Source organism: Phaseolus vulgaris, chromosome 2, assembly GCF_000499845.2.
Source record: "Phaseolus vulgaris cultivar G19833 chromosome 2, P. vulgaris v2.0, whole genome shotgun sequence".
Lineage (NCBI taxonomy): Eukaryota > Viridiplantae > Streptophyta > Magnoliopsida > Fabales > Fabaceae > Phaseolus > Phaseolus vulgaris.
In genome coordinates, this window is record NC_023758.2 from 34,607,088 (window position 1) to 34,632,149 (window position 25,062).

At 33.1% G+C, this 25,062-nt stretch overlaps 2 protein-coding genes across 8 annotated transcripts in view; both read right to left on the bottom strand.

Moving 5' to 3' along the window:
• Nucleotides 1-379: 379 nt before the first annotated feature.
• LOC137811648 (transmembrane 9 superfamily member 2) lies at nt 380-10,889 on the bottom strand. The gene is made up of 7 exons (XM_068613452.1): nt 10,534-10,889; nt 10,277-10,317; nt 9,316-9,901; nt 9,070-9,207; nt 8,786-8,942; nt 8,190-8,674; nt 380-863 (listed from the first exon to the last, which is right to left on the bottom strand). The coding sequence occupies exons 1-7, from the start codon at nt 10,683-10,685 to the stop codon at nt 644-646; spliced, it is 1,779 nt and encodes a 592-aa protein (XP_068469553.1). The 5' UTR covers nt 10,686-10,889; the 3' UTR covers nt 380-643.
• Nucleotides 10,890-18,431: 7,542 nt separating this feature from the next.
• The window catches only part of LOC137811650 (sodium/hydrogen exchanger 8), a 42,285-nt gene continuing 35,654 nt past the window's right edge, over nt 18,432-25,062 (bottom strand). For 3 of the 7 annotated variants that reach the window (XM_068613453.1, XM_068613459.1, XM_068613457.1), the window contains 7 exons: nt 24,292-24,389; nt 23,972-24,103; nt 23,668-23,877; nt 23,379-23,585; nt 22,809-23,076; nt 19,026-19,333; nt 18,432-18,957 (listed from right to left, as the gene is read on the bottom strand). In XM_068613453.1, coding sequence (XP_068469554.1) covers nt 18,670-18,957; nt 19,026-19,333; nt 22,809-23,076; nt 23,379-23,585; nt 23,668-23,877; nt 23,972-24,103; nt 24,292-24,389 — 1,511 coding nt within the window. In that variant the 3' untranslated portion in view covers nt 18,432-18,669. The remainder of the gene's footprint in view (nt 18,958-19,025; nt 19,334-22,808; nt 23,077-23,378; nt 23,586-23,667; nt 23,878-23,971; nt 24,104-24,291; nt 24,390-25,062) is intronic. The other 4 variants (XM_068613455.1, XM_068613458.1, XM_068613456.1 and 1 more) reach the window with 3 other exon arrangements.

The window sequence follows — 25,062 nt, forward strand, 5'->3', positions numbered from 1 at the left end:
AATTGAAAAAATAAATGACTGAAATTCTTTTAAGGAACAATCAATTAAATTTTTTTAAAAAATGCATTCATCATGTGTGCTAACTATGAATTGTCACTTGGTGTAGAACCTTAGCACTATACATCAAACAAAACTCGCCATAATGATTAAAATGAAAAGGTGAAAATGAGTTAAAAGTGCCTACTCTGTTCATCCATGTGTGTGTATAACAGTTTTTAGAAAAAGTATGTTAATGAAAATCAATTTCTTTTGAAAACAATCTTTTAGCTGGTATAAAGCATGTAACTAGAACACATTTCCACACCCTTATAACCCAGTAAAGAATATATCTTAGGTAGATACTAAATGTAAATGGTGATTTTCAGAGCAGAGAAATTAATTAGTACAAGCTACTTCAAATTAATTTAAGTGACTACAGTAATGAAAGATTAAGTTCCATGGTCCAAAAACTTCCTCGAGTGCAAGCCTGTGCAGTTATAGAGAAAGCATGACACCAATTCATGAAAGGAGTCTAAGCTTCTCTAGTTTCCAGGTACACACTATATAACCTATCTTATGACAGCAAAAGAAAAAAAAAATCATGGACCTTTCTTCTCTTCACCTAACAGATAATATAAACTTTACGAACACCTTCAGCCACCAGCTACTCACACTTGATGGACCTGTATATGTGACGAACAAAAAGCAGGGAGGCACGGAAACCTACACTACCAAGCATTAGGAAGAAACCATAGCAGATGCAGGCCATGTAACCGAAGAAGAACGAAGTTTGCATAAAACCAGACATATCTGATCGTGCGTAGTAGTAATACAAGCAATAGCCGTAGATGAACAAGCCAGTTGATCCACCGCAGAGGAAAGACCTGTGAAACACAGCAACATGTCATCAAGTTGAGAGTAAAATGAAGACTCAAGTTTAAACAGTGCCTCTAGCTTAAAAATGTTGATGACATAATTAAAATAATAATTACTATTGGCTAAAAAACAAATCTGGCAAAAAAGGGAAAAAAACTGTTGTTGCAAGAAATGCCACAATACTCTACTTAATATTTTCTTAATTTTGGACCAAGAAAACAGTTTGTTTACACAAAGTTGAGACAAATTCATGCACTGATATTTCTTTCCTGCCAAATTTGAACAAAAATGTCTATATATGGGCCATGCTTTGCATTGCCAGTGCTCAGGTAACCCAGACCTTTTAAGATGATAGGCCAAAATTTAGAAAATTTTGGCCCTGGTCTCAAAACCTAGCCAGGCCATGAATGCAACAGATAATCAGTATGTTTTCCGGAAGAAAAATAGCAAACAAAATTGTTGAAATATGGGTGAAATATTGCACATTTACTGTGCAAAAGACAGATTGATTTGTAGGAAATCCCTCCCTAAAATTAAGGATGTGGGATTAGGAGCTTATTTGGTAGAATTGCTCCTGATTTAGAGTCTTTATTTCTTGAAATTCATTTCCTTTCATTAGGATTTTTTTTTCCCCTTTAAATACTCATGTATTGTTTCTTTTTGAGATCAAGAAAAGTAATTCTATAATTTGTTTATTACCTACACAATTTTTCAAATGTAATCAGAGCTCTAGTTTTTCCTCCAGCCCTGGTCTCTACTTTTAACACCTACGGCCTTCATTGCCACTTTCTCTTCAAGAGGGTGCAGCCTTAATTGTTGCAATTTAACGTAACAACTTTAGTGTAGTTTTCTCTTCTTTGTAAAATCACCCATTAAACTACTGGTTGCTGATTTGCATCTTCATGATGTCTGATCCAAAATCAACAAAAGATTCCAGTTTTTCACAAAAGACTGGTGAACTCCAAGGCATTAGACCTTCATACAGGTTAAACAGGAAACCCTCCAAATCATGCTCTCGAGTAATGTTTCTTGTATGAGTGTCTCATATAGCACTAACTCTTGGATTATGGATTAAGGAGCTACAGATCATATGACATACTCATCTCAACTCTTTTATTCTTACACCCCATCTCCAAGCAATGGGAAAATTATTGTTGCCAATGGCTCTTTAGCTACAGTTGATATGGAGATATTCATTTGTCCTCCAAACTTATTCTTAAAAATGTTCTACATGTCCCAAAACTTTTGACAAGTCTTATCTTCATAAAAAATATAACATATAACCTCAATTGCTATGCAATGTTTTCCCCATCTTTGTGCATTTTTTCAAGAGCAGCACTCAAGGAGTAGGATTGGACTTCCTAAGGAAATAAATGAGCTCTACTACCTAGAACCATCTTAAGAATCCAAAGCTGACCAGCCCATGTCTCTTCTCAGTGTATCAAATAAAGACACTCTTTGGTTGTACTACTATCACTCAAGACATCCATCATTTTCTGTTTTGAAAATTATGTTTCCCCATTGATTTGATAATCTATATACCTCAAAATCGAATTGTGAGTCTTGTGAATTAGATAAAGACTTGTATGTCTTTTCCCATTAGCAATAATATGGGGACCATCTACTATACCTAATATCTTTGGGGCCTGTTGGTTTTTAACTTTTGTTGATGATTGTTTACTTGGCTCTATTTGCTTAATAAAAAATCTGATGTGAGCCCTGTTATTCCCATTTTTCATTCAATGATTCAAAATCAATTCAAGGTCAACATAAAAGATTTAGGTTTACAATGCTAAGGATTATTTCAACCAAACTGTGTAGTTATTTTCAATCCAAAGAGATCATCCTGGACTCTTCATATGTCTATACTCCCTAACACAATGGAGTGGCAAAGAGGAAAAATAGGCACTTGCTCAACACCACTCGAGCACTTATCTTTCAAGGGAAAGTTTCAACAAATTATCAAGTAGAAATTGTTATCACTATTGCATATATGATAAATAGACTTCCCTCACATAGGTTAGAGAACAAAAGTTCACTTCAAACCCTAAACAATTTCTTCCCTCACTTCAGGATCTCAAATGGCCTCATTCCTAGAATATTTGGGTGCACAACTTTTGTACATATACACAACCAAAATAGAGACAAACTTTATCTCCAAGCTGTTAGATTAGATGTGTCTTTCTTGGTTATTTAGCAACTCATAAAGGTTACAAATGTCTTAACCCTTCTAAAAACCTGTATATCTCCCTTGATGTCACTCTAACTAGGGAATTTTCATATCTTAGCAAAATTATATAACTGATTTGCTAGTAGGAACTGGAAAAATTGGGTGCAGACTATTATCAACTCCAAAGGATCCTAATCACAAGTTATGTAAAGCTGAAGAGGAACCAATAGTAGACAAGATGTAACACTAGTCGAAAAATTAGTAAATTTGGCTCTGACACACACACACACACACCAGACATTGCTTATTCAGTGAGTGTTATCGGCCAATTCATGCATGAATCAAAAGAATCTCATCTTCAAGCTCCTTAAAGAATTTTACATTACTTGAAGGGCACCCTTGGAAAGGGAATACTATTCAAAAGAAATGAAAGACCAACTCTTGAAGCCTACACTGATGCAGATTATGCAGGTTCTCTTGTTGATAGAAAATCAATAACTGAATATTGTACTTTACTAAGTGGGAACTTAGTGACATGGAGAACCAAAAAACAAAATGTGGTGGCAAGAGCATCGGTAGAATCAGAATTCAGGTCCATTGCATTAGGTCTGTGAGTTATTATGGCTAAAAATTATCTTATATGACTTGAAGGTTAATTTGGAGGAACCCATGAAGCTCTCTTGTGTGTGATAATAAGTTATCAATAGACGTTGCACATAATCTCATTCAGCATGAAAGGACAAAAACATGTTAAAATGGACACTCATTAAGGAAAAATTAGAAAGTTAGTATGTCCGTCCAAGCAACAGGTGGCTGAAATGCTGACAAAAGGACTCAATACCAGACTTCCATAATCCCATAACCAAGTTGGATTGATGATATTGTTAGAGATCCCATATCGACTATATATATATATATATATATAAGTGAGGACAATCCTCACTTACAAGCCGATTTTGCAAAATTGAGTTAGGCTTTAACTCATTTCTAATATGATATTAGAGTTTATCCTAACGAGGTTTGTTGGACCTACTGTATTACCCACTACCGAGCCACTATCAAACTATCCACATGTATCTAGTTCCATGCTCAAGATGTATATGTCTCAAAGTGAGTAGATGTGTTGGAGATTCCACATCAACTAGAAATAAGGTCAATTTACAGTATATAAGTGAGGACAATCCTCACCTTACAAGTCAATTTGTCTTGATTGAGTTAGGCTTTAACTCACTTTTGAGAGAGGTGTTGAAATATGGGTGTAAATATTGCACATTTACTATACAATATAGACGGTGAAATTCGTAAAATTAAGGGATTGAGATTAGGAGTTTATTTGATTGATTTGCACCTAATTTAGAGTCTTTATTTCAAGAGAATCATTTTCTCTATTTCAAGAGATTTATTTCCTTTTTCGTTTTTCCTTTAAATACCAACTTATTGTTTCTTTTTGAGATCAAGAAAAGTAATTCCATAATTATTGCTTACTACCTACACATTTTTTCACAAAAATATTTTGTAGTTGCATTTGTATAGGATATTTATTTCCAGGCAACCATAGAAAAAGATTATCTTTATGAATTAGCAATATTAGTCCTAGAAAAGTTACATATTCTAAGGCACATTCCCTTCCATTATAGCATCAATCAAATCTTACCAATGCAATCCACTAGTTCTAATCAAAGTGGGAAAACTAATGTTAGTATATTGCTATAGTGACCTGGGAGACACATGGACAAAGTGTCTGCTTGTTTGAGTAGACACAATAAGATGAAAGGGAAATAGGAAGTCAATGTGGAGATAATAAACTCTCGATACAAATGTGCTTTCCATATATTCAATCAAACAAGAAACCCTAAATCAATCCCACTACTTCCCACTTTAAGTTAACCCGAGTCATTATACAATATTTATAGTCATTTTACAGAAAATTAACATTCCAAGTATCTATGGTAAGAATCTCAAAATCCCAAACTAAATTGCAGCCAGCTCATGAATTAAACTACTGATTCTGAATGCATGATCGAAAAGGAGACTAGGGGAAAACAAGGACAGGCAGAAAAAGGAGAAGAGAAACTGGTAAATTAACTCAGACACAACTGAGTTCAAATTCAAAGTAGAAGACCTTTTGTAAAGAGCCCAAAATATGACCATGTTACAAAATTAAAAGCATAATAACCAACATAAAAAAACTTACAAAGTTTAGACCTTAATAAAATCCTAAAGATATGTTCATAGGCTTATGAATGACATCACATGTCATCCACTCCTTGTTGGGTAACCATATCACCTATTTTCACTAACTAAATATTATTTTTGAAGAGGGCCAATGAGAGAGAAGGGATGGTATTATGAACCAAGAATTGAAAAGAAAAAGAAAAGATCGATTTTATTGAACAGTATGAAAAGAACAATGAATAGGAGAGAAATCTCCCCTCCAAGGGTTCTCCTTAAGAAAGGATTTTTCCTTTCTCAAAATGCCAACGCTCAATTTACAATAACAACAAATCTGCCTCTCCTATCCTTCTTCCCTTATTTATATCTAACTAACCCTAACCCATTAATATTCTATCTATCTTAATAAACTTCTCCTTCTACTTGTATTCTAACAGATGGGGATTTGAGATGGAAGGAAATGACACTCCCCTCCCAAATACCATTGTTAGCCCCAAATTTGAGGTGATGTAGAGAAAACCAATCAGATAGATATACATTACTAACATTACATACATTAAAAATGTAACATGACAAAGTATTGCGTTATTTTCAAATATTATTTTTTGTAGAACCAGCATTGTCATGAACATATACTCTGGTAAGTGGGATGAAGGCCACTGGAACTTAAATATTAGAATATATTACAAATATCCGATAAATTATTGATTCTATATTAGAGTAATTTAATGTATCTAAGATTATGAATTAGGATTAGTTTTCACAATTCCTTATTATCTCTTGGATCAGTATCCTTGTTTCGTTATATTAAATTATTAGTTTCTGTATATTTAATGATTAGTTTCCTTACTTAATAGGGATTACAATCTAATGTTAGTATAGATAAGTATCTCATTGCTTTATATTTTGTAACATGAATATAAAGTCTTAATCAATTTCAGAGTTATTATCAATTATCTCCTTTTGCTCCATCAATACTAGAAGGCTAAAACCCTACAATTTTGAACATGGTATTAGATTGGTACCATCCTCCTCCATGACCTATATCACCACTACTCTTCTACTGCCACTGTCAGTTAAACGTTTTACAATCACGACCAAGCATGCCATCAATTGATACAAGCACCCAATGTCTAATGTCCAGGAAGTCCAATGCTTGCATAGACTAGATTTGGCATGTATCATACATTGCACTGCGCTTCTCTCCCTGCATGCATGTCCAGCAGCACATGACAGTGTATGGGGTCTCTGACTGCACCACTCTCTACAATACCAGTCACCTAAGCACTCTTTACCCGGATAAGGCCTCATCTGATCCAACTAACCCCCAAAATCTATCTAACCAAACATTCTTGTGCATATGCAATCCTATTCCTAACCATTGGTATCTTGTCAGGCCCAGTCCTCTGTCTCTGTTCAGCATTACAGATGCCTGTTTGGCTTTGCCATTGTTTTAGGTTCTGAATGCCTTTTATCCAATATAGCATTGATGGGGAGAAAGGTGGACTGTACCTAGCCCTGATTTCAATCCCAAACATGATTTGGCCGTGCTGGTCTCCAATCTCAGACACTAGCCCAGTCAATGTCCAATCTCAAATGCTTTAGCCTTGTCTCAATTACCCACTCCAAACTCATCTCTATTCCAAACCATCCAATGTATCATAACAACTTTCTCTTTGTACTACTGACTTTTTTGTGGTGACTTGCTTTCACCAATTAGTCATACTGTGATGAATTGAATGTGTATCATACTAACTTCCTGTTGAGGATCATATTGATGGTGATTTATCCTGACTCATTGATGACTCATTCCAATGATGAATTCTCCTTAGTTGTGAATGATGCAGACCAAACCAATCAACCTCAGTTTGAATTTAAATTTTGTGTCCTAAGTTTTATTATGGTTTCAAGCTTCAAACTTCTGTTTTGGATTAATTTGGAGAAGCATTACTTCATGCTTTGTAATTTGTCAACCAAGGACCATGCCAACAAAATCCCTTCCTCCTTGGTCTTGCAGCTTCAGACCAGTTTGCTGACTTTGAATACCTTTACCTTTAGCAGTACTCAGCTCTCTGACATCTCCAGCATCCCTGAGTTTCCTATCCAACCATGTCTTGCATAATATGTGCTTGCATATTTATTTTAATACATCAAGGTTTAGTGTGTATAAAGCGGCTGTAAAAATTATAAAAAAAAGATCTAACAATATTTCAGTTGTATCTTATAATATCTTAAATTATCTCTAAGGATTAGTTTCCCTATTTCCTTACTATATATACATTAGGATTGGTTTTCATATTTTTTTGTTATTGCTTGATTAGTTTCCTACACGACCTCATCTTTCATGGATAGGTTCCATATTTAATTAGAACAATGATCAATATTAGTATAAGGGAGGGCTTGTGCTCTATGTTTTTCACCAAATCATATACCAAACCTATATCAATTTTAGAATATCCAATCTCCATTCTCTCCTTTTCCTACCACAATAACTAAAATCCTATGAAACCCTATGATATTAACAACAAATTGTGTGATAGATTCAATTAGCCTTTACATATGTATCTCAACATTTAAGAGGAGTAAACTTAATCAGACCAAAAAAAGTGATAAGTGGATAAAAGAGCAGAGAAAAATGTACAACTTTTCCATAATAGCAAGTGTAATTTAAATTTTCTATTAACAATTTTTAAATATTTTATTGGAAAATATGTGTGAATAGAGTAAAGAATTTATTTGAGATTTTGTGGACACGATAGTGAGGATAGAAAACTCATTTCTTGTTACTATATTAGTAGTACATGCCTAAAACTTTATTTTAAAATCCCCCCTCTTTTCCTAGCCATTGACTGTATCCTTTAAACCAAGACCTATACGAAAAACTAGCTTGATTACTGATATAAGCATAGACAACATTATTTCTAGTGAAATACATATTACACACTCAATTTTAAAACAACTATAAAAGATAGCAATAGGATAAGTTACACACCTCCACCACCATTCATGATCCTCCGCAGCAAGTTGGAAGTATGTCAGAGCCACAGTGATGAAAGCAGTGACAATCAACAGAATAATAAAAACGATGAATAGTATGCTGTAGATGGTATAAATTCTGTGGCCCCATACACTTGCAAAAATGTAGTACAGCTCTATGTAGATGGCACTAAATGGGAGAAATCCTGCCATTGCCATCTGGGGAAGGGTACTCCTGTACCAAGGCAGTGGTGGAATTTCTCGGGGATATTTTGTAGTGCGGACAGGTGCTTGGAACTCAGATTTGCTATTTTTACCTGCAATACCACCCAACACAAGCAGTGGTGAAGTTACCAATGTCCATATTAGGACTATCACCAAAATTGTGCCAAATGGCAGGGCAGCAGTTGCACTATAAACAATTGCAACTGTGTTAAGGAAGCAGAACATAAGGAAAAGGGGCCCACAAAAGAGGCATCCTGTGAGCAATAAGTTCCTAACCTGCCAACAAGAAAATAAATGTATAAATCATTTAATTTCATTTCATAAAAATTATACAAATTAATACAGTAAAACCATTAACAACAATCAAAGCAAGGAGTTCATATGTACCCAATTAGACCCTTCAAGTTGAATGTAGAAGGAAGTAGCAGTGTAGCCCGCAATGCCAGATGTGAGAGCATATATGACCACCAGTGCAGTAAATAAAGCACCTCGGTTATATGGATAAAACACACCAACCAGTGCTAGCATAAAAATGAAGATTGTACTGCACAAGCATAAATAAACAGAGAATGACTTCCATTGGTGTGTATAACATAGAAAATGAAAAGAGGATTAAAAAGAATTCAAAAACTTCAACACAGAAAGGAGAAATAGCCTGATAAGATCCTTACAGTGTGAATAACTGAGTACCAGAACCAAGGGATGCTGCAAACAAAGATTTATGCTTTGGAAACCGAAAAACATCACCATGAATGTATTTCCACCCTGTCTCGTCTTGATCATCAGCAGCTTCCTCATCTTGAGCGTATCTGGAGAAAATTACAGCAGATAAAAACAGGAAACAAAGAGGGTGAGGGACGAAATGTTATAGGTAAACAAGATGAAAATCTGACGACAGATGGGTAAGCAAGTCGTACTTCATAAAGTCATTCTTCAATACACGCATGAGAATGGTTGCCAGAAAACCAGTCAAAAGAAGCACTGTTACACAGGAGTTTATGATCGAGAACCAGTGAATCTCTAAGTGATGAGGCAAAGAAGAAGATTGAGAGTACTTTTCCATTCTCTTCTCGAAAGGAGTATCAGTTTCCTTCCATTTTGCTGTGTACCTAAAATCAACATCAACCTCTTTATCCTCAGTCAGATCCACCACAGAATTAGGATCCATCCGGGCACTGATCTCAACCACTCGATCCTTGTTGTACAGAATATCAAACTGAATGTGCTTGTAAAGAAAATACTTGTACTCGCTAGGATCAGTTTTCCCTTCCTTATCAACCGTCCCAATAAATCCCCAGATTGGCAAGTCATCATAATACATCTGGAAATAATAGTCCTTCTTAACTGCTTCTCGAAACTGAGCAACTTCCTGCTTTTTGAGCTTCCGACTGCATACAAGCTTAGCGTCTTTCTCTGTTCGGAAATCAAGTTCATAAGGAGTACTAACAAGCCGATCGCCATTCAACACCTCACCAAGAGCTTCGGTCTTTTCTTTCTCGTTACCTGACATTTAAATGTATTCATTCTTCCGATTGCACATATTAAGAACCCATAAAAGTATACAAAATACATTAAACATAGCTACATACAAACTCCCATTTATTTTGTCCAGATGGTTCAATTCAACAACTACATAACCTAACCAAGAACACAATACACTAATAGCAGGAAAAAAGCAATCCAGTATGATCTCCCTTTCTAAAACTGAAACACTAAAACTAAACTAAAAAATCACACGTTAAAACTCCATCATGAGTCATCACAGTTGTATTAAAAATTGGATGAATAGCTTTGACTAAATCAAATAACAAAGTGTCAATTAAGGAAGAAATAAATAACAAAAGCTGAAAAACAAAATAAATTCAGATAGTTAGTTACCTGTTACACAGAATGGCAGGTCAAAGTACCGATAAGTTTCACTGAAACCAGCCAAATATGAGAAATCAGAACAATAAGATGACAACCTCGTATCACACTACGTTGCAATCGAACATAACAAAGCATGAAATTGAAAAGAAGATCAGATTTTGACGACGACCCAGAATCTTAAAGGGTGGAAAGAAAGTGCTGGAGGAGGAAGGGGTTGATGGGGTTGGTTTAGAAATGGGATCGAGCGAAAGAAGTAATGAACGAACCTTGGGTTGTGAAAGGGACCAACTTTGTTGGCGTAAAGAGGAACGTGGTCTCCTTCCTTGTAACGGTGATCGGAGGCATCGGATCTGACGAGGATTGTTCCCTGCAAAGAGATCAGAATCGCGAGAACCAAAGCCAACCCGCTCCTTCCCATTGCTCTTGATCTGCACTCACAATCAGATCAGATAGATGGATAGAGAAACAAATAAGGACAACCAGCAACCAATTTATTCACTACAATTTTCACGCAAATTACCACATTTATTTATTTTAAGAAAAAACAATGTTTCTACTTTTTCTTTTTCTTTTCCCACTATTCAAAATTAATTTTCTCCCTTTTATATTCAAGACTCTATGCATTATATCCTCCTAGATAACTATTATTTAATCTCAAATCATTATCAAAAAGTAATTTCAATACATATTTTCTTGTGGAAAATTCAACTTATTTAATAATATTAGTTTCAAAATTTTAAATTTTAAAGTTCTAAATATTAACAAGGTTTAAATATGTTTATAGTGTGTGAATTTAATATAATTATTGCTTTACTCTTTAAAAACATACGTAGAAAATTAGTTTTCCAAAAAAATCTATTTTTATGCCCCTAGAAAAATCTATTCCAAAGTGATGGTCTTTTTCTACTTACTCGATTAAAATTGTAGTAAATAGAGAACATTCAGGTGTGATTAACGAATTAATTTGTAAAATAAAGCATGTATCATTCGATATATCATTTTTTTAATTTTATAAATTCTTATTAAATCTTTATTGTTGATGAGAAAAGATACACAAGTTTGTTTCTTTTGATTAATAAAGTTAGTTAGGTGAGTGAGAGAGTGCGAAAATTATGTTTTCTATTTGCCCAGTGGACAATTAGTTCTGTTTCCTCTAAGAAATGAAAATTATTCATTAATCACAAGTGATGTTTGGTTTTCCAAATAAGATCATTTCAAATGAAGGTTCTTAGATTTGTGTTCTTAAGTTATGAACTTGTTTTCATTTTATTTTTTATTTAATTATCTTATTCGTTTTTACATTTGGTCAATATTCAATTTAGTATTATAATTTTTTTTAAAATTAAATTAATTAAATCTTTATTTTTTTCCAAAGTGAATATTTATTTTAAATATTGAAACGAATAAGATAATTAAATTTTTATTTTTTCCTTCTAAGGACAAAAGTGGAGGGAGCCAACATAAATATTTGAAATGAATAAATAAAAATTGAACTCACCTGCAGAGTAGCATTATAAAATGGGATAAAAAGGGGCACGTTTTGCTGAATTGGTGATTGGGTGATAACAACAGTGTGAAGTCACCTTTTATGAATGGTTCAAAAGAAAGTCACTTTCCATGCTCAGAATAAAGAGAAATTTTTTTATTAACAGAAACGAATGAAGTTTCAATTTCTTTTTAGAGTTTCTTGTTAGTTAAATTGACTGTAAAAGGGAGAAGGATTATAGCATCATTTTACTCTTAACTAAAATAATTTTGGTGTTTCCTCTATTGGTAATATAAATAAGTGTGAATTAGAAGCTAGAAATGGAAAAGATCAAGAATATATCAACACAAATGCAAACAAAATAAGATTGTAAAACACAAAAGAAAAAATGAATAGATAAACTTAATACTGTATTTATCAATTAACTAAGTTTGAAAAAATGACTTTAAAGAATTGAATAAAAGATGGGATTCTTGATAAAAGGCAATGATAATCAAGTAGATTCTACATCTAATATCAATCAACTCAATCATTAAATACTTTAAATAATTCATTAGTAGTAATAATAATCAAATACTCTTAATTTTAATTGATTTAACTATAAAGAAAATGAAAATATGTGTAAAATCATTCATTCAAAATGCATAAACAAATCAACATTATGTCCTAAATATATATATATATGACACAAATTACACAATTTTCATTAAGGATGCATAGATACACTACAAAAAAAATCATTAAATAGAAATTAATTTTAAAGACAAAAAATAATCAGTTACTATAGTAACTAAATTAGAAACCATTTTAGAGACTAAAAAATTTGTTGGTTTCTAAATTAGTTTCTATTATTGTTAAATAATTTTTAAGTTAGTATCAAATTAGCTACCAAGATTTTTGCTACCAAATTCAGTCAATCAGTATTCAAAACTTACCTGCAAGCAATAAGGGTTAGAAATATTAGTAAAGATAAAACGAAGGGTTGAGATTATTATACAGAACATTAAGATAAACAATTATAAAACAATAAAGAAAACACATTAACTCTCAAGTTCATTCAACAACAAATTCGTTGTTGATTATCTTAAGAATTTTCACTTTTTCATTTCTCACACAAACATCAAACTTAATCAAATAACCATTGATCAAATTTAACAAAATCTTATCAACAAATCAAGCGTCTACTTACTTATTCAATATCTCACTCATCTCCAAACGTCTACTTGTGAGATGTTTTTCTTCTACTCTTGAACTAAGTGAACAAAAGATTGATTAAAACTAAGTGAAATAACCAAGAACTCCAATTAAAGAAACAAAATGAATTCTCAACAAGTGTTTAAACATAATTCCTTAACAAACACCATAATTAAAAAAATCATACCTTTTAACACAAACTGCTATAGAGAATTTAATAAAAAAAACTTTAATGAATAGAAATTTCATAATTCATTTCAAAATCACAAGATAATCAACTCAAAGGAGCTTAGCCTTTCATGTGGAGAAAAACTAAAAAGATTACAAAGAAGAAAATAAGGAAATTAAGAAAACGCAATGCTTTGTTTTTCGAATGTTGTTGTGAAGCTTTTTGTCCTTGAAGTTTGTATCTTTTATAGGTTTTTCTACTCTAAGGATCTCGAAAATATATTTTATCTTATATATTGTTTACAATTTTCTTAATTTTCAACTTTCTAAAAAATTTAGTTTTTGTTTCTAGTTTTATCATGATTTTGTTACTTCATTGATTTTATAGATAATTTACTTCCAATTATGTTTTTGGAATATTGTAGATTTCATAACTCACAACCCTATATGTCACATCTCATACCATAGGAAATGGATGGAAGAGAACTACTCACTTAAGGAGAAAACTAATTGGTAGAGCTTGAAGAGAATGATGAGAAGAAGTGATGAAGAAGCAAGGAAAGAGGGAAGAAAGAAGTATCTCTTAATTCCTTGTGTCTTAGGTAATAAAGGAACCTTTTATGTCTTAATTTTGAGCTTTGGTTTGTGCAAAAAAATACCAAAAGAATATGACTTAGGGCTAGTTATATTCAATTGAAAAGGGCAAATTTGTTTAGCATATTATGAAAAATTGCATTATCATAACCTTAAATCCCCTCAGAGCAACCTCACTTCACAAATAGAATTCACTCCCAAGAGAAAGGATGAAGAAAAGCATTCAGTATGGAGAAACTCGATGAACACATCCCCAATATGGTAAAAAAAAGCTTTTAATAAGAAAAATTCATTGAATGCATGCCCTATACGTTGGGCATATTAGCTCTAGAGACATTTTTAGTGTAGGGTTGGAAATGTGAGCCAATATGAAAATGATTGAGTCAATCTGAAAATGATTGAATCAATCTGAAAATGACTAAGCCAATTTGGTCTATGCTGAGTAGATTTTGCCTAAGTTGAGTGAATTTGACTTTATAACTTAAAAAGTAAAAAACATGTTAATAAGAATGTTATGGTTGTTTTCCATCATTGGGGTAGGTATGGACACTACAATGTGAGATGAAAGCACTAGAAGCAATATGTTATATATAATAAGAAAATATCTAAAAAGGAGTGGGTACCAAAGAATCTTATAATTTTGTATGGAAAAGGGTTAGGGACTAAACTAGTTCCTAGTGGATGCTTGCGTCACATGATAGAAATAAAGTCTACATTCCTAAACTTAAAGCAATATGATGAAGGCAAGGTTGCCTTGGAAGGTGTTGGCAAGAGCAAGATAACAAGTATTGGTACTATAGGTATTTTTTTCCTTATCTCTATTAAAAATGTGCTAAGGGACTTAAGTGTAACCTACTGAGCATAAGTCAATTATGTGTCAATGGTTACATAATCTCCTTCAACAAGGATCATGTGTAGTCTTTACGTCTGATGGATAGACTGACATTTTAGTCAAACAACACAATAATCTTTGTAAGATTGTTTTGATACATCTTTACAAGCAAAAGGTAACATGTCTTCTTCTAGAGAATATGAAAGATGGTTTTAGCAAAAAAATCTTGGACGTATAAATATTAAATATACTTCAAACTATTCAAAAAATAGCCTCGTAAGAGGGTTTTCCAACCTTTCATGGAAACCCATCTTCTTTGGAAAGCTTGTCAAAGAGGAAAATAGTTAAAAAATTATTTTAAATGAAATAAAAATTATGTTTCTACTTTTAGGCCTCTATAACTCTTACACATGGATCTGTTTAAACCCACAAGAATGCTAAATCTGGGTGGAAAGGAATATGATTTGGTTATTGTAGATGACTATTTAAAATTTCCATGGTATTCTTCTTAGCCCACAATAACAAGTCTTTTAGGGTGTTTAAAGTATTTTGTAAAAAAGGTACAAAATTAGAAAGGTTTTTATTTTTCTAGCATTAGTAATGAACATGGTATTGAGTTTGAAAATGAAGAGTTTAAAATGTTTTGCGAGTCTAATGACATATATCACAATTTTTATTCATTGATAACATATTGACAACAATAGGTTGTGGAAAGGATGAACAAAACTCTTCGAGAGATGGCTAAACTATGCTCTATAAAAACTCTATCAAAGAATTTCTAGGCAAAGGTAGTAAACATTACTTGCTATTAACATACTGATCAAACCCATGTTGGAAAAAGCTTCTTATGAATTGTGGAAGGATAAAAGAGCCAACATTGGTTATTTTCATTCTTTTAGTTGTAACTCTTCTTAATACCAGGGATTAAATTGGTAAATTTGAATTTAAAGTTGGTAAAGGAATAATTTTGAGAGACTCTAATGGATACAAGGCTTATAGAGTGTGTAACACTCGTACCTTGATCATGGAGGAAACCATAATTGTGAAGTTTGCTGATTATCTTCAGACTAATAGAAACCTACAAGATCTTGAAGATGAATTTTGCAAATCTTAGGATTAAAGCCTCCAACAAAGGTATGGCAAACAAAGAAATTTTTTTAGGTGAAGTTAGATCGTCTAATGTAGTGAAGGTTCTGGTGTTCGAACTAGTCATTAATGATCGACTTCATTGGTATCTTTTCGATATGCATTGCAAACACTTTCATTTTTAGCGTCTCATCTTCTCTAGAGAAGCGAAACTCGAACAGATAGGACAAATGAAGATGTATCTGTTCTAGATTACACTCATTATATCCATTATAAGGACTAGAAGTTCATATTGTCTCACCCCTAAGAGCATATCCTTAGTGAGAAGATTGAAGGGGTAAGGACTATATCTTCTTTTAAAGATTGATCATCTTTCACTTTTGTGTCCCAAGTGGAACCAAATAACTTTGAAAAAGCTTTGGTAGACGAAGATTTATCCTTGCCATGGAGGAAAGCTAAACCAATTCATAAGAAATTATGACTTTTCTTCAAATCAAAATGTGATTGGAACACATTAGGTCTTGCACAATAAGTTAGATGAATATGGCAACATGGTAAGGTATGAACTTCACTGAAACTTTTGTTCTAGTTGCATGTCTTGATGTAATAAGAATTTTATTAGCCTTTGTTGCTTTTAACAATATCCAGTTCAACACTTTGACACAATAAGACTTTTATTTAATTGTTTAAAGGTTACTAGATCGTCTAGATCGTCTAGTGTCTCAACACAATCAACATTTAACAAGTCTAAGCAATGCATAAGCTTCCTCACAGAAACTACACAAAGAAATTAGTATGATTCTCCTAAATGTTGATTTTCTTCACCTTGAACATTTCCTCAATACAAAAAAGTGATATTTGATGTTGATATGCTTTGTCCCACCATGTTGCACATGATCCCTAACCAAAACTTATTGCATTTAGTATAAAAATTGATTGTCTTCTCTTGAGCAAACCCCATAACACTTATTAGACCCTTCAACCATATATTCTTTTTGTCATCTCCGCCTCCGTCATTGACATATATTATGCCTCCATCAACAACAATACCACTATTGTGGAGAGTAGCTTTCCAAATAACCAGAAGCCCACCAATGGTGAAAGAATAACCAATAATGGACCGTCCAACACCTAGGTATCGCAAAGTCTGAGTTCAATTAACCTAATGTATTACATTGTGAATCACTCTGGATGATAATTCCAATGTTTTTAGTTCCCTTCATGTATCTTAAGATCCTTTCATAGCTTGGTAATGTTCCTTCCCAAGCTTGCTCACATGCTTACTAGACAACTTGTGCAAGGTCTGATCTAGCACACACCATGACATACATCAAACTTTTCACTATACTCACATAGGTAACACAAGTTATGTATTTCACCTCATTATTAGTCTGAGAAATATTGAGCTAAAAAATACACATAGACATTGTCAAAGATGTGCTAATGACTTTATCTTTATCCCAAAATATCTTAACACTTTTTTAGAAGCACTTCCTTTAGCATGAAAATAGTGGACAACTTGGAGAGACCTTGTATACTTGGATAACTAAGAGTCACTTTTATCTACTTGTCTATAAACCATAAGTGAGAATGATAATATTTATAATTTATCTTTAATAGTAGAACTTATTATTGTTTAATTTTAGAAAACTAGATATTGTCTTATTTAGGTGAACCAATATAGATTTTGTATTATCATTTTGCTTCCGAATATTAACTATTCATTATCTTTTTAGAATGAACTATGAATAGGATTAATATTAACTATTTATTATCTCTTTATAAAAAAAAAACTATGAATGAGACTAATAAAATCATTAGAAACCCCTATTTGCATCTAATGTGCTATTGTGAAAAGTGTTTTAAAATATATTTAAAAAAATAGTTATGTTCAATTCCCTCTTTAGACAAACTTGTATATTCATGTCGAATTTGATATCTCTATTTTTGAAATAATGAATTTAGTTAAAAAAAGGTTTAAAGCAACCCAAGTAATAGACCCATAAGCAAATAAACATAATATGATGCAAATTTAAAACAAGATAAGTAATAAAATAATAGAACAAAAGAAAAAGGACGAAGAGAAGAGAAATTATGAATGCACCACTTGACTTAAACTTAAGATAAGTGAAATGCAAAGTCACCACTTGAACTTTTTAAACTCGGGATAAAAATCAAAGAGAAAGTTCCACACTCTTTAAACAAGGTACAATGCTCTACAAAATTCAAATTTGAATTCTATTAAATTTGTGAAACGAGGCTACCGTGGTGCTTTGTGTAGGAAGTTACACATCCAAGCTAAAGATTTAGAGGCTTCTATGCATTGCTACATCCAAGATCCTATAATTATCCTTCTAGTGCCACTTATCCTTCTATGGTGTTCCTATCTCGAAGAGTTTCTTTTAGTGGTAAATAATTCTTGTACTTATCCTTGAGAGATCAATTCTTTTTCTTTCCTTAATCCACTTTAGTTTGATGTTTTCTTTTAGCTTTGGCCGAACACATATTAATGTAGAAATGACTTTGGTAGAAGTCTTTCTTTGAGTTGAAATCATTCTGAAGTCCAAGAGAATTCCATGAACTTTCCTTTCTGTTGATGATTTCTAAAATAGATTAGAGTAGAAAAAATAGAAGATAAATAATTTGAAGCTTAAACATCGTTGTTAAAAATAAAATACTTTATATTCTTATGTTTTGTTATGTTTATCACTACAATAAAATGTGGTCATTTTTTCAATTTTATAAATTAGAATAATTTTTTGATAAACCGAAATTTATTAATAACAATATTAGTCAAAACAAGATTGCCACTAATGAAAACATCCCAAAGATGTCATGATTTTCCTAAATTTATTTCTATAATGACATTTTTCAGTACAACTAAAAAGCCTTCAACTAACAAACAACACCCAGTTTCTGATAAGCTTATTGTTAACAAAATACAGCTTCATGGTCCATTATCACTATTTGTTGGTGATATAGAGAGGAACCATATATTACACGACACACAAATAAACAACCTAAGACTCTTGACCCTGAAGACTAGCGAAAAGATAGAGTGCTGGGTGAATCAATCCTCACAATAATATCTTCTTCTTCTTCATCACTAGAATTATCTCCATGACCATGATGATGTTGTCTTCGCTGTGTGCTTTGTGAAGGTGGATTTGTAACTTGTCTTGTGACCTCATGGACCTTCTTAGCAGTTGCAGCTCCTTCTGATTTGACTGAGACAAGAGGACGGTGCGACCCAATGGTTGGATAGGACAGGCTACGAGGTGCTCTACCATGATGGCTTGACAAACTTCTACTCCTTCGAGGGATCTTCACCTTCAAAATCAGAAATAATTAATGAAAAAAATAGAAAGAGTTTTGTTGTATGAAGCTAATAATATTACCATGCTCCCATAAATGCTGAGATGCATTGCCCTTGCAGACAAACTATTGGTTTGTCGCTGAATCCCTGCAGATATCTGCTCATGGTTGTTGTGTTTGTAGAAGTGTTCGGGCCAACTCATAAGACCACTGTGTTTTCGACGGAAAGATCTATGAGGGTTATCCCCGGCATGCAGTAACACTGAACTTGACCGTCTAACAAGAGAAGCATCGGCTACAGGTGCTGGAATGTCAAAAAGAATTACCCTTGCTGTAGTTTCAACTAGGTAAAAAGATCCTTGATGAGTAAAACTATCTCCCTTCGAACCTGCTTCAATTTGAAACTAAAAGTTTTAAAAAAATCGTTTTCATCCACAATCAGACTATACAGTTTTTCAGAAGGGAACTGAAACGATATACTGCAGGCTTTTGCTTCGTGCAACCAATAAATTCTAACATGCACCCTTTTAATTTCTGAAATTTCATAATCGTCTTTTATTCTAGAATTGGAAATCTGAAATGAAAAATAAATTCCAAAAAAGAAAATCCAAAATAAATTTTTCGTATTCGAGAAATGAAATATCTGTATAGAATTGGAAAATAGAATACAAATAATACTAGAATTAGAAAATCAAAATCTCTTTCTGAAAAGACAAATATAGAATACAAATAATACATTATGAAGAACAAAATTCAGAAACATATTACGAATAACGGATTCCAGAAAACAAAAGTCCAAAAACATATTTCAGAGAAACTATCCTGAAAAGCAAGTTGTTCCATAAAGCCTTATCCAAAAAGGTGTTCCAGAAAATCCAAATTTGAAATTGTATTTCGAAATACCAAATTTAAAAAACATTTTGACCTACACCCGAATCCTATTTAAAAACTAAAGAAGACATTTTTGTCATTTAGGCAGATTCTTCCAACATCCAACTTTTTAAAACCCGCATACACTTTTAAATTTCCAAAAATGCCCTTCATTTTAAAAAGGAAAATCAAGAATTAAAAAAATAAGGAAAAATAAATCAAGAATATATTATTGTCTTCCGGAAATGAAATTCCAAAATATAATTAAAAAATCAAAATCTCAATTCGAAAAAAAGATTTTGAAATGCAAAAATATGTTTTGAAAAAAAATCCACAAAAAAATAATTTAAAAGCATAGTCTGAGAAAGGAATTTCAGAATCCTAAAAAGTGCTGCAGAAACCCAAATCCAAAAAAATATTTAAAAAAGGAATTCCAAAATATATTTTTATCCACACCCCTTTAATCTTTAATTTAAGGGCATTTTTGTTAAAATCGGGTGCAGGATGTAGTAACTGCCTTCTCAAAATTAAAAGGGAAAAACGGTTCTTGCAATAAGTGTGTTAGGGGTATGATATAAAGGCTAGCAATTAGAAAACCATCACTACTCAGAATGTTGATGTCTTGGTTTTATACTTCTTGTTCGACACGATTAAGGAAGAAAGTTGTAGCTGATGCCCTCTTTCTATCTCTCTGAAGGTTCACTGCCTTCTAATCATTTGGGTATGTTTCTTTGTTGGTAAGCCTCGTAAATGTTTGGTTGATAGAATCAAGAAAAAGCTTCATGCTTGAAAAGGTTCTTTGTTGTTGTCATACATGGGCAGGATTGTTACGGCATAGATGTATGACTCATGATCAAACTCAAGTCTACATCTGAGAATCTTGCCCAAGAAACTCATAGTTTTAATGATAACAAAAAAACACCCTTGTTTCTTTTGTTATGAACAACATATTTGTGGCCCGAGGGAATTGATTAAAACCATGGAATCCTGGATCGGAAATTTTATTCGGACTACCTATGTTAATAATGCCAAGTTGATCACGGTATCTTGGAGCAATCTTGTGGATTTATCAAGGACGGTGGCTTGGATATTAAATCTTTGTATGCTCTTAATGAGGCTTCTTTGGTGAAAGTTAGCATGGATTTTCTTGATTCTCGTTTTGAATGAGATAGTATTCTTAAGTTGAGAGCCGTGTGTGGGAACTTACTCAACATTTCATATTTCGACCCATCAATTTGGCATGTTATCAATCAGAATGCTGGTTTGATAATTGAAAATTCAACTTGGCAGATTGGTAATGGTCAAAAGGTTAATTTTTGACTGGATAAATGGTGGACTATATTGGCTTAAGAGTCCTAGTCATTTACACATAGCAGACTTCATATAAAATAGATCACGGTCTATACAGGATGCTATTGGTTCTAAAGATCTGGCTCTCACTGCTGCAATATATGCTTTAGTACTACCTAAGTTTGATATTGAGGATGAGCTTAGATGGAATGGTTTTGCGGATGGTACTCTCAATCATGAAACTTCTTGAAATTTTCTTTTGCATCAACCTAATACAATGAATGGTCCAGCACAGGTTTGGAGCAAATTTATTCCCCCACTACCTCTTTTCTTGTTTAGCGTATTTTTCATAATTTGTTGTCATCATATGATAACTTGATCAAGTGTGGTATGATAATTATTTCTTGCTGTCATCTTTGCACAGTGCTGCTGTTGAAACTACACAGCACCTGTTTTTTGAATGCACCTTTGCAAACCTCTGTGTCTGACTTAACATCTTTTCAGTGTCACATTGCTGCTGATTCTATCTCTTCAATTCTTTGTTTCTTGCAAAGATCCTGGAGCACTCAGGCCAAAACGATACAGACTTCTTTACTTGGTGTTATGGAAGCTATATGGACAACTAGGAACGACATCTGTTTAGATAATCATACATTATCCTATGACAGAAGTAAAAACATGATTTATGTTGAGGTAAATCGAACTGGGAATTGTTGTTTGGAATCCAATTCAATCAGCTCTTTCTTCTTAAAAGTTTTTAGTAGATATATATATATATATATATATATATATATATATATATATATATATTCTAGGAAGGTCGCATCCTATGTTCCTATTTTTTACTTTCTCCTCTCTCGTTCTCATTGGCTACTGATGTATCTAATTGTGGAGGTAATTTTAGAGATCATCATGCTTCCATTGTGGGTTGTTTCTCTTTATACCTTGGTGTTCATAAAGCTTTATATGTTGAGGTGATGGGTGTGATGTGATTCTAGCTATGGAAGTTGCAATTTCTAACGGAAGGACTAATCTTTGGATTGAGTGTGACTCTTAACATGTTATTCAAGCTCAGTCTAATACTTCTATTATTCCTTGGAATCTTCGCAAAAGAGGACTGAATTGTTTTGTTTATATTAATACTATGAGTATTCATTTTAGATATATCTAGTGAGGGTAATCAATATGCGGATAAAGTTGCTAAGTTTGGCACCAAATCTTAGGGCTATAATTGGTGGGATAATTCTCCTAGATTTATTTGAGTTTTTCATGGATAGATTTGATTTACCCTTTTATGGTTTAGGGATTAGTGGATCAAATTTGGTCCCCTACAACATTTTATATTTTCTTCTTTCTTTATGATATTTTGAGGTGCTGCATTGATGGTTTTTGTGGTGCCAACATAGTTGGGATGACAAACAACATAGTGATGCCTAAGAATTATCATTTCTATATAGAAAAAGGGAGTGCAAAACCATGATTGGAAAAACAATAAAATGAGAAAAGCAGCATCTTCTTAGATGAACAAAGATTTCTCATCCAGCCTAGTTATGCTATATGCATGTGAATTCTGTCTCCATGTGCCTTAGTATTTCCCAAACCATATTAAATTTCCTTGTTCACTGACCTTTTGTCCAATGGAAACTCAAGTAAAAAGTATTTGACAGAAAATATTTTACAGACAGCTTTAACTTGAGATAAAATACCTGATCCTGCCAAATTCTGGAAGCTTAGATTCCCTGGTGAAGGAAGCAGGGCAGCTGGTGCTGTTACCAGTTCTTGACGACCTTGAGTTTTGAGATATCCTTCTAGTAAGAGGGCAACTGAATGATGAGGAATTTCTATTGTTTCCCCTCTTATGAATATGGTCATCCGAGATCTCTCTGGATCTGCAATAAGAGCTCTTAAATCTTGCATAGCCAGTTTCTCAAATATCTGAGGAAGCAATAGTTTGGAAAGGAAAATAGCACTTTCCTGCAAATCAAGATAAACACAGTGTTTTATTATGACAAAAACACTCAAACATATTCATTTTAAATGAAATTAATTACATCATCCACCATTTTATGTCTTCAAAACAACCAAGCATATCTAATATATAATATCTTAAATATACATCTTTGAAACTGAAAAGCTGAATCCCGGTTGAGCTGAAGGGACTTAATGAAATTCATACACAATGCTTGCCGGAATTTCAGAATGTAGTGACATAAGCAGTCAGAAGCCATTAATGTCAAAGCAGCAGTTGCAATAATGAACTATTAGTGTAACCATACCTCCCACAGGAATTTTTCTGTTGAAGGATCTGATTTGAGACATGATATTATCTTATCAGCTTCAATAAAAATGCAGAATACCACAGAATCTGTGATGACATCACAGATATATGGTCTTCCGGTCAGCACTTCGTAAAGACCCAATGTACTCCCATGTGTAAAAGTAGGATAAAAAGAGTGTTTGGTTGTTGTCATCTTGCTTTCCCACTAGAAAAACAGCAATTTTCAAAGATGAATCTTGTGTGTACAATCAGAGATATGTTAAGCTCATAATGAGAGAATTTAATACCTTCACCACTCCATTAGAAATTAACCAAATACCATTTGACTTTGCACCTTCCTTGTAAAGTGTCAGACCACGGAATTTCATCATTTCCTTGGTACAGTTTGCAAGTGATTCACGAACTGAAGATGGGAGAGCACCCAACATAGGATGTATGCTACTTATTTTAGGAAGCTTAACCAAAGGAGGATTTCGAAGTAATTTCTTCATATCAGTCTGAAAAATAAAGGGAATTAATTAGTAGGTTCACTTCATAGAAAAGCAAACCATTAGATAACAGATAAAAGAACAAATGACTATCACAAGACACCTGGACAGCATCATGGAGATGTAGCATCTCTTTCTCTTCCAATATCCCAGTCTTCTCAAGGTTTTGAACATATCCCATTAAATTATGTAGCACTGCATATGTAACTTGCCTTGTTTTTACAACACGCAGAACCTGATTATTTGACATTCATAGTATAAAATAAAGAATATTTGAGAAAAATAACACATTTGAACGCCATAAGCTCAAGAAACTGATTAACAGATAAAAGACCAATCAATTTGACACTGACAGGCTGGAAGCCAAGCAGTTCATTAAAACTAAATTAGAAAAAACTCGGAGGTCTTGTTTAGCTAGCAAACCTGAGGGTAAGTTACATTAACATCTTCTAGAAACTTCCGTGCTTCTTCTCCTTCTACAACGCTTTCATTGATGACGGCAGAAGCAACATCACTGTCACCTACAAAAGAGTATACGTAGAGGATTACAATTAAAAATGTTATCTGACCAACACAAAAGTTTAAGAAAGAAACCAGTAATAACTAGAAAATTTGCCATGTGAGGGCATAAAATTGGACATCACGAGCTAAGAAGCACTGAACCATTGACAAGTGGAAAACATCAAGTACCCAAGGAGTATCTGAAAATGTATATATAACATCAAATCCAGTGCATTTGGATACCATCATATCCAATGATATCAAACCATGTTATTTTTAAATCTGACAACTTCTGATACACCTCAGATAGGGCTTAAGTTGGCATGATATGGCTTGGATATTCAGCCAACATGACATATGGAACACCTAAGAGGACCTCAAAACAGAATGTTTATTTCAATTCTAGCGTATGATAACCAGTGTAAAACAGTTAGAAAATGAAGCATATAACAGCTCTGCAAGGATTTAACTGCATTGACAATGGGAATGGGGACATAATGTTTTCAGAGCTACTATGAATTTCATGTTATTTGTGTTTGAAATATGGGTGTAAATTTTTGCACATTTACCGTACAATAAATATAGATTCATTGAATAATAAACGTAAATTTGTTTGTAAGAAATCCCTAAAATGAAGGGATTGAGGACTCAGCGTGAGACTATATATTATGGGTGGTCCAATAGCGGCCCAAT

Excerpts from the sequence above, each read along its gene's own strand:
- LOC137811648 (XM_068613452.1), bottom strand. The coding sequence starts at position 10,685 with ATGGGAAGGAGCGGGTTGGCTTTGGTTCTCGCGATTCTGATCTCTTTG. Across the intron at positions 9,208-9,315 it reads TTGAAGAATGACTTTATGAA|ATACGCTCAAGATGAGGAAG; the intron begins GTACGACTTGCT and ends AATTTTCTCCAG. Across the intron at positions 864-8,189 it reads GATCATGAATGGTGGTGGAG|GTCTTTCCTCTGCGGTGGAT; the intron begins GTGTGTAACTTA and ends TGTGTTTCACAG.